This window comes from Malus domestica, chromosome 02 (genome assembly GCF_042453785.1).
Source record: "Malus domestica chromosome 02, GDT2T_hap1".
Classification (NCBI taxonomy): Eukaryota; Viridiplantae; Streptophyta; class Magnoliopsida; order Rosales; family Rosaceae; genus Malus; species Malus domestica.
This window is the reverse complement of record NC_091662.1, coordinates 27,801,414-27,811,749: the sequence shown is the minus strand read 5'-3', so window position 1 is coordinate 27,811,749 and position 10,336 is coordinate 27,801,414. Positions and strand designations below refer to the sequence as shown.

At 36.5% G+C, this 10,336-nt stretch overlaps 1 protein-coding gene across 2 annotated transcripts; it reads right to left on the bottom strand.

The window, feature by feature from the left end:
• Window positions 1–4,370: 4,370 nt before the first annotated feature.
• On the bottom strand, window positions 4,371–10,128 carry LOC103418447 (ent-kaurenoic acid oxidase 1-like). 2 transcript variants are annotated; one of them, XM_008356578.4, is made up of 9 exons: window positions 9,347–10,128; window positions 6,349–6,826; window positions 5,989–6,255; window positions 5,579–5,668; window positions 5,415–5,493; window positions 5,190–5,296; window positions 4,975–5,096; window positions 4,726–4,871; window positions 4,371–4,602 (listed from the first exon to the last, which is right to left on the bottom strand). In XM_008356578.4, the coding sequence occupies exons 1-8, from the start codon at window positions 9,607–9,609 to the stop codon at window positions 4,766–4,768; spliced, it is 1,512 nt and encodes a 503-aa protein (XP_008354800.2). In that variant the 5' UTR covers window positions 9,610–10,128; the 3' UTR covers window positions 4,371–4,602; window positions 4,726–4,765.
• Window positions 10,129–10,336: the final 208 nt, after the last annotated feature.

The window sequence follows — 10,336 nt, the reverse complement described above, 5'->3', positions numbered from 1 at the left end:
TCCAAACACAAGTTGTATTGATGAGTATTGGTGGTTGGCTATGGGTCTCAGTTGAACCAATGATGCTGCATGTAAGATGGCATGTCCCCATGTAGAGACTAGCAATTTCGTTTGCATGAGCAAAGTACGGGCTATTAATTGAAGCCGCTTGATAAATGCCTCTGCTAAACCATTTTGGGTATGGACATGAGGAACAAGATGTTCAACATCAATGCCCAGTGCCATGTAGTAATCATCAAAGGTTTGAGACGTAAATTCACCAGCATTATCAAGTCGAATGGACTTAATGGGATGATCTAGGAACTGTGCTCGCAACTTAATCATCTAAGTAAGAAGTCTCGCAAAAGCTACATTTCGAGTAGACAATAGGCAAACATGTGACCATCGGTTAGATGCATCAACCAAAACCATAAAATATCGAAATGGTCCACAAGGTGGTTGAATAGGTCCACAAATATCCCCTTGAATTCTATACAAAAATGATGGGGATTCATCATCAACCTTTAGTTGTGATGGGCTAATTACCAACTTCCCTTGGGAACAAGCCTTGCAAGGGTTATCATTTGAGACATCAATGTGTCTGCTCAATAATAGATGTCCATTAGAGTTGGTAATGATTCTACGCATCATGGTAGATCCTGGAGGACCTAGTCGGTCATGCCAAAGCATGTAAACCTTTGAATCAATGAACTTCTGGTTCATGACAGTATATGCCTCAACTGTCTTTATCGATGTATAATACAATCCACTCAATAAACCATGCAACTTCTCCAATATATGCTTCTGGGTATCATTTGAGGTAATGCATAAATATTCCACATTTTCTACACTTTTCGTTTCAATGTGGTATCCATTTAGACGTATGTCTTTAAAACTCAACAAATTTCGAATGGATCGAGTAGTATATAATGCATTCTTTATGGATAATATTGTTCCTTTTGGTAACATAATCTGGGCTTTTCCTGAGCCTTCAATTACATCTGATTGCCCTGATATTGTTGTTACCTTTACTTTTGCAGTACCAAATTCGAGAAATACTTTCGATCTCGAAATATTGAATGCGTGGTTGCGCTGTCTACAAGACAAAAGTCTCATCCATTGATCTTGTTTTGAGAATAACCATAATATTTATCCATGATCTCTGAGTAAAGAAAAAGCAGTTTATTCATACTGGAATACTACTTTTATTGGTTGAGCCTAGTTGAAGAAATTGATCTCGACACCCTTCTCCTTGAAGGAGGCTTGATACAGTTCCACCAGATGCTTTGGGGTGCGACAAGTACACGCCTAATGTCCGTTGCCACCACACCTATGGCAAACTCCTTCAGGATTTCTAGGAGTGTTCATATGAGCTTTTCCTTTCTGGCGATTTGCATTTTTAAAGCTCGGGCTTAGATTATGCCTTGGAACCTGGTTGTGAAACTAGATACCATGGTTCTTGCCTTTCCCGTTCCACCGGCCTCGCGTGTGGCCACATCCTCGTTTGTAATTATTACCACAGGAGGATATGGTATTCCTTTCAAGGGAAGCAACATTCATTTCTGGGAACAGTACTGATCCAGTAGGTCAGGAATTATGGTTTTTCATCATGAGCTCATTGTTCTGTTCAGCTACCAGGAACACATATATCAGCTGGTTGTATTCAGTGAAGCCTCGCGCTCTATACTGATGTTGCAGGAGCATGTTAGAGGCATGGAATGTGTTGAAAGTCTTTTCCAATAACATCTCCTCAATAATAGTATCCCCACAGAGCTTCATCTAAGAGGTAATTCTAAACAATGTCAAATTGTACTCAGCCACTGACTTGAAATCCTGGATCCTTAGGTGAGTCTAGTCATAGCGAGCTCTTGGAAGAATCACCATTGTCTGGTGATTGTATCTATTTCTCAAGGCCTTCCAGAGGGGTAACGGATCTTCAACCGTTAAGTACTCGCTCTTTAGTGCCTCATCAAGATAGCGACGAATAAAAATTATGGCCTTCGCCCGATCTTGAGAGTGTGAGCTACTCTCTTCTCTGATGGTATATTCAAGATTCGCTGCTTCCAGATGGATCTTGGTATCCAGTACCCATGTAAGGTAATTCTTTCCAGTAATGTCCAGGGCAGCAAAATCAAGCTTTGCCAAGTTTGCCATTTTCTTTTCTGAAAGAAAAATGAGGTGTGTAAGAACTTGCAATAATATGTGTTCTGAAGGAATATATTGTTAGAGCTTCTAGTTCTTACAAATTTTTTATCTTCAGGCCAAAATGATAAGTACTTGAAACTTCAGGCTCGAGATTTACATGATTAATGAGAAGGGCGATTGTACCGCACCATTCTCATCGAAACAAGTATAGGATGGGCGATTATTCCGCACTACTTTAAACAGCAGGAAAATTTTTAATATGTAGAGAAAGGTGGACGATTATACCGCACCACCTAAAATTGCAAGAAAATTTAAATATGCAAAGCAGGGTGGACGATTATACTGCACCAGCTGAAATTGCAATAAAATTAAATATGCAGAGCAGAGTGGGTGATTATTCCACACCACCTAAAATTGCGATAAAATTAAATAGTAGATAAATTTAAATATGCAGGATAGGGTGGGCGATTATATTGCTCCACATAAAATTTGCAGTAAAATTAGATCTGCAGTCCAAGATAGGCGATGATATCGCACCATCTTGGATTGCATAAATAAACACTGAGTTAATAGTCAAGAGTTACACCAAACAAGAAATCAAAGATATAAGTAACTGTTAGGTTAAGAACTAGAAGTAAACATGGTGCAAACGGTTCTTCGCGTGGGTATATCCAGCAATTGAGGTAGAGGAAGAAGAAGAACAGTAAAAACCTTAGAGGAAACATTTTTTTTTTTCTTTCGGTGAAGGGAAATGAGAAATGATTAGAGAGTCATGCTGATAACGTTTTATAAATAGGCAAAAGTAGATAAATAACCTTTGCTAAGAGCGAGGATGAAGTGGTGCAAAATATCACACTGACAAAAGTATTGCAGATATTAGAAAATGAGGGATACTAGGAGTATTATATTTCTTCCTTTTCTCTTCTTGATGTTCTCTTACATTGAACAACCGAAGTGCTCTATTTATAGAGCCACCTCAATGAAAACTTACAAAACATAGAGCCACCTCAACGAAAACTTACAAAACTTACTATTCACATGTGATACTTTACTATACACATTATTATACACATATGATACTTTACTATACACATTACTATACACATGTGGACAATCCACTATTTACAACAAACTACACATTCTAAAGCATGGCTAGAGATTTGTAACTGATTACTTAAAATGTGCCATTTTCAAATCTCTCTAAAGAGATAGGGTCTGCCAACGCGCGTGGGTCCCATCTCTATTAAAGAAATGATACAAATCATGGTATAACTAGATAGTAAGGATAATATTTTTGTTTGTTTGGTGACTTTATAGTGCTTATGAGCAGTGCAATTCTAGTTAACTTATCCTAAATTCCTTGCTACTTAGAAATCCGTTGTCCAAATTTATATAAAAAAAAAGGGTTTTTTTTTATCACCAATGGTCTTTGAAATTGACTCAGATCATCAAGATAGTCCTTGAAATTGAAAATCGGTCAATGTAGTCCCTGAAATTGGGTGTCAAAAATCAAATATTTAAATAATAATTATTTTTTATAATAAAAAACTTGAAAAAAAAGAAGAAGATGCTTCTTCTGCAACAACCATGGTGTCTCCTCCTCCTCCCCGCTTCTTTCAAGCCCAACAAGTCACTCACTTTCAAGTTCAGCACTTCCAGATGGGGTTGTTTGGCTGCGATTACGTTTGTTGTCAACTGGAATTTTATCTTGCCCTCCTCATCCATCTCGGTCTGCAGCCACACCCCGGGCATTGCAGCCCATAACCCGCTTCGAATCAACTCGACCGAATCATCAACCATGACTCATCACTCATTGTCACCGTTGCAAATGTAATTGTAGCCAAACACAGCCCCATCGAGAAGGCTGAACTTGAAAGTGAGTGACTTGTTGGGCTTGAAAGAACCAGGGGGGAGGAGGAGGAGGAGACGCCATGGTTGTTGCAGAGGAAGCATTATTTTTTTTTTTTTTTTGAAGTTTTTTATTATAAAAAAAATATTTTTTATTATTTAAATATTTTTTATTCATAAAATAATATTTTATTAAATTTTTGGGATCCATTTAAGTGCCACATCAGCACTTAACAAAGTTTTTGACGAAATAGTGACGGAATGACCACATTGATTTATGACACCCAATTTCAAGGACTACATTGATTGATTTTCAATTTCAGGAACCACTTGATGGGCTGAGTCAATTTCAGGGATCATTTGTGATAAAAACCCTAAAATAAAAGGTACAAAAGTGCTTGGTACAATGTCCAGCAGTTTTATTAAGCGAGGACAACAAGGTTACACATTCAACAAGCGTGCAGATGCACAAGTACCAGCTCTTATAGCTTAGTTTGCATGCTAGGCTCTCTTTCCCACTGAAACATAAATAAACTCTAAATTAACTACTAAAACTAGCTAGCTGCTGTGCGAAAACTCCCCGGCAGCCACACTTCTGAGTAAGGATTAGTTGCTGTCATGGCTCCTGGTCTGGTAACAGATGGACAGAGGATCTAAGTTCAAAACTTGCCAACTAAAATCATATGACCTAGGTCAAATATATTAGGCCGTAAAAAACGCTGTTTTTTTATAACCTACGTATGAAATATATACCTTAATCTGTGTACTTAGTTCTCTTGTTCTCTCAATGCTCTCATGCCCCTGCAGATCCACATTTCTTGATTTTTGCCACGCAATTGTCTTTAGGCCTAGTATGAGGCAAGTACATCAAGGGGCATCCCGGATTAGTGCGTTCCATCCTGCAGCATTGATCAAATCACCGAAACATTAGAAGATGATTAAAAATATAACAACTGATTTCCAATTTTAGTCTTGTAGAGGCAATTGGTTAAGAGTACTCACTTATAATTAAGGAGGAAATGGTGAAGGAAAATAGCTATTTCCAGCTTAGCAAGATCATTTCCGGGGCACAGATGGCTTCCAGCTCCAAAGGGAAGAAAACTTAATGCTTTTGGTGTGTGATTCTTGGCCAGCAGAAAGCAATAAACCAAGTCAGATGTAAGTACAAATTATTGTTTATCATAATTATTAGTAAATTATAGTGCTTAAAAACTTACATCCCATCTGGAAGGGTTGAATTCCATTGGGTTTGGATATAATTCAGAATCATAGTGAATGCTCCTGAACCAAACCAATACTTTCCAGCCCTTGGGAATGCTATAACCTGAAAACCAAATATTAAGTAAATTTCTGAGATCTAGCAGTTATTTGAAGAAAAATGTGTAACGAGTGAAGATACTTATGCAGAGTAAAAATACATATGAAAAAAAATCTTAACCTACCGTTTATTTTGACATCCTTCTTTGCCTCTCGAAAGACGGTGAGTGAGAATGTTATCACGCGAAGAGTTTCATCTATCACCTATGGAGTTTAAAACAGTTTGCTGGAACCACTTGGCAACAGCTGAATAAAAACAAAAATGAAAATGAAGCCATTTTTTTTTTACCTGGGAAAGATAGTCCATTTCTCGATATTCCTTGAGTGTCAAGCCCTTCTGCGTTGGTGGCCTCCTCTTGAGAATCTCCTCTTGCTCAGCCTAAAGTTGTCCAAAACATGATTATCAATCAATTTGAAGTATTCAGGAGTTATCAAACCAGAATTCGTCAAAAGATATCAAGGAAACGATCACATCTCTTCATTGAACAATCTTAACAACATAAATATCTATTAATTTGAAACATGCGGGCTAATCTAAGTGGATTGATTACGCGTGCAAAATGAAAGCTAAAATTTGTCGCTATGGTTGACAACGCGCCTGCACAGGTAAATCAGTCCCCTAATATTCAAAAGAAAAATGAGACAAAGGAAAAAACTACATTCAAGATGAACTACCCAAAAATATGTTAATTCAAAAACCTTAGCTCTCTGGAAAGCTTCTGGGTTTGCTTGTAGGAAAACGGTAGCCCACATTATGGTATGGCCAGAAGATTCATGGCCTGCATTCAAGTACATTAGCAGTACGTCTATAATGTCCTCATCGTTAAGTTTTCTTCCATCGTCATCCTCAACATCCAGCAGAGCGTCCATCATATCTTTCTTCTTTACATAGTAGTTTCCGGACTTTCTTTGAGCTCTTCGCTCATCCACAATTGATTGAAATATAGCAACAAGATTTTTCCGAGCCTAAAATGGAAACAACTCAGTTAAATGCTAAAACATTACAAACACCACTGTCCAAGTTATGAAACAAAAAAACCCAACTTATCAGTTCCTCACCTTAAGTGCTTTATGGTATGCAAATCCCGGAAGATTGATTGCCATGGCTCTAACTCCGTAGTTAAGTACTGTATATTCCCTCTCCAAAGCCTCCATGACTGGCTCGCTCTCTGAGCTAAGAAAGATGTACATAATAATCTTGAAGGTAAGCTTTCTGAGTTGAGTTAAGAACTCTATTTGTCCCAGTTTGGACCATTTTTCCAAGGACGTTATGACAATCTCTTCAATGTACTTCATGTACACAGACAATGCTTCGTGACCATTGACTGGAGCTGCTGTTAGTCTCCTTAGACGTTTGTGTTCTTCGTAAGATATACCAATGAATGATTTCTTTCCAATTAGCTCCACAGTAGAAACAGGCCACCCGGGTTTGAATGCATCGTCGTCAGTCAAAACTCTTTTACTTGTTTCAGGCGTTGTAACAATGATACTTGGGAACCCGAACATGAAGGCCTTGTAGATTCCAGTTTTCCCAAATCTGCATTGTTCATTGACAAGGCAACAAAGTTACACTGAAGTTAGTCAAAAAGGAGAAACATATTGCACACACAAGATGATTGAAACTAAGCCGATAATTAACTGTCAATAATTCAAATGAAAATAGTCAACCAAAGAAGAGCTTATGTGTCAAAAATTAAGAAACTCTTCCATTCACATTGTTCAACATTATGGTACATGTGAATAATGTTCTTTCATCCATGTACCAATTTGTATTGGGTGAATTAGGCGCACTGCATCCGACACTAAAAAAAAAATAAAAACTAATGAAAAAGATTTGAAAACTTTGAGTTTTAATGATAAAGATAAAATAAAGGGTAAAGTGAATAGTACCAGGATTGACTTTTTAGTGTAAATCTATGATTTTTCGTTAAAAAAAATATTAACAGGAACTTTTCGTTAAAGTTCCCATTAAAAAAATGAGTGTGACACATTGCTACATGGTGACCCTACAAAAGCATGCAGGTTTGGACCAAAAATATTTGCTGCTTCTAAATCTCACAGACTATAGTGCTGGCCACAATGTCAACTTGTTAGTTCAGGGTAGTTTTCTAGAGAAAGGCATCATCTCCGGATCCTTTCCTACTAATCCATCAAATTAGAGAATCTGTATCATTAAAATTTGTTCCAACGGTTGAAGTTATTATAACTTTTAAAATGAGTTCCTGTAGCCATTGGAACAAATTTCAATAGCATAAATTTTCTGATTTGGTGGATTAGGCGGAAGGGATCTGAGGATCCCTTTCCGTTTTCTAGCATCCATATATATTATTTAATTCTAAACTTTTTAATTCTGTTAGTTTTTTATTTTAGAAAAGGTAAAAAAGAAAGAAGAATATTAAAAGCAGTTTCTAAAGAGAATCGCTTGGAGAAAAAGCAGTTAGTCAATCAACTCAACAAGGTGGGAATTTATTCTTAATGTTTGGAAATGGAGTTCCACATCGTCATTCCGAATGAGTCTCCATTATATCTCACTTTTGCACTTAAATGCCAAATGGTTTCTTTGGTCATAAAATGCCAAGTAGTTGATGACGTGGGGGAAGCATATTGAAATTAAACTAGGCTACTAACTCAAAATATCAACAACTTTACCAAATCATCGCATTACAAAAATGAAGACATTCTCAACCCATCGAAGACTAAACTCTAAAACCATTTTATTTTATTTTTCTTTATTTAAGGTGAATTTAATCTTCATTAGATAAATATCAACTAGACGCGTAAAGGAATGACCTCGTTAAAACTTGACTCGGTAAAACCACATGATGAAACAATTTTGTCAAGGAAAGAGAGTGCTGCAAATACAAAACATAAAAACATCTTTTCTTTTAATGTCTATTGTTAACCCAAATTTTTTGTAAACATGGTTTGGGATATTTTATAGTTCTAGCATCCTACATGGACAATTTGGTTTAACATGCACCACCCGTTGTCTGTCTATGACTCCCACATGTACAATTAGTGTGTGGGACATAGAAGGAGGAGATAAGCCCGTCTTATCAAAGGTTAAATAAAAACCCGTCATGTTAAAATATGTACTTGACACAAATTCAACTTACCTTTTTGATAGTTTCTAGTTTAAAATCCTATGTGAACAATTTACTTGTACTGTAAAAATTAAGAGAATGTGTGAAACGTATTTACTAAGAGAATAATTTACACGACACAAAAAATTACTGTAGCACAAGGCATTGAGCCTTCCTAAGCATGCACATTGTGGGGTTGAATAAGCCTGTGGGGCACTGCTGAAGATCACGAGTAACGGTTGGGGATTGACTGCCAAAAACAAGGGTTTTTTCTTTTCTTTTTTTTTTTTTATAAAAAAAAAAAAAACAAGGGTTTTTGTGCAGAAAACATACAAAATAAGGTACGGTGAAAATTTGGGAGTATTTGCATGAAGTGTGGTGCGCAGTGATCCACATTTTGGATACTGTCCTCTACAAGTGTGAAATATGCACAGAAAAATCAGTTACAAAAGCAAATTACAAGAAAAAACCTTCGGTTACAAATGTGACAGTAAAAGTGAAAAAAATGGCCAACTATAAACTGTTTTTTGTATCATTTAGTACTACGGTCTAGTGATATATTATTCTTCATTTGGAAGTGAGAGGTCTTAGGTTCGATTCTTGTCAAAGAAGAATTTGAACCACATTATTACTACCCTAATATGAAGCTAAGCTCACTCCATCTAGATAATATTGTTTATTAAAAAAAAAAAAAAAACTTTTTTGGTAACGTTGTTTATTCTCTACTTCACTAAAGGTTAAGTATGGTAAGACAGACGTACAGCACAAACTTTCCCTTGTTGGGCCAAATTGATAAATTCAACATCAATTTACAGCACCGCATAGAGAATGCAGTGTATATCGAGAATGTACCAGATATGTAAATTGGTACTCGGAGTCATATTTTTTTACTGAATATCAAACAACATAAGAAGAACAATATAACTTTAGCAAAACCAACATATAGATAGAGAAAGAGAGAGGTGGAAATTGACCTGGAAACAAACTTGTCGAGAAAGGCCTCAGGATTGTTAGATTTGAAAGCTCTGAGGAAGGACCACATGTTGCCAATGAAAGGCAAGCCCAAGTCACCAGGTGGGAGGGAGTACTGCCTTTCACCCAGCTGCGTTTCATACAGCAACCGATTTGCATTCTTGATAAGCCACCAGAAGGCCACAAGACCAACAAAGCTCGACAGAAGTAACATCCAAATGGAAGCCAGCCCCGTTCCCACACCCACCACCAAACCCAGCACCATGATTTTCTTATGCTTTGTGATGACTCACTATTCACTCACTTAAGAAACAGGGAGTGAATAATAAACACAGAGAGAGAGGGAGAAGAAGAAGCTCAAAGTTTGAGTGATATCCCTCAGGCTGTCTGTTTCAGTGTCTCTATGTTTGCTCCTTTATATACAATTTAGGCATGGCTAGAAATATAGCTCCTTGTATTAATGTGTGGGGAGATATTACAATATATATACAAGGTTATATTAAATTCTATTCAGGTAGGAATTTTATATTAATTATAATTTCAAATTACATTATTATAATACATATGATAATTACGAAAAAGATTATAAATTAACTAAATTCCCAAAGCGGTATAAAATATGTAAAGGAAATTGTGATTTGTCTTTCCCATATAAACAAAAATATAGAAAGTTTTTTTTCCCAGCAAAAATTCAAAAAATTTGCATAAAAAAAAAAAGTAGAAAAAAGAGAGAAGAGAAATTATATATGAACTGAAAAAAAAAACACGAAATTGTGATAGAGACATGTATAGGTGCCGGCCCTTTAAGGCTTTACCTATATTTTTTGTTTTGTCTTGTTATAAAATTGTCTTTGATTCTTTTAACTGAAATTGGATCCTCTCCTGAGCTCACGATCTGGATCCTTATGAGCAGCCTATCTGGGCTATTCAAACTTGATTCAACGGTTGCAATTATTATAACTTTTAGAGAGGTTTCCTGTTTGGAGTTGTTA

Coding starts and splice junctions, on each gene's coding strand:
- LOC103418447 (XM_008356578.4), bottom strand. CDS start 9,609: ATGGTGCTGGGTTTGGTGGTGGGTGTGGGAACGGGGCTGGCTTCCATT. Junction 5,669..5,988: donor AAGCTTTCCAGAGAGCTAAG/GTTTTTGAATTA, acceptor GGACAACTTTAG/GCTGAGCAAGAGGAGATTCT. Junction 5,494..5,578: donor AAATGGACTATCTTTCCCAG/GTAAAAAAAAAA, acceptor TAAACTCCATAG/GTGATAGATGAAACTCTTCG.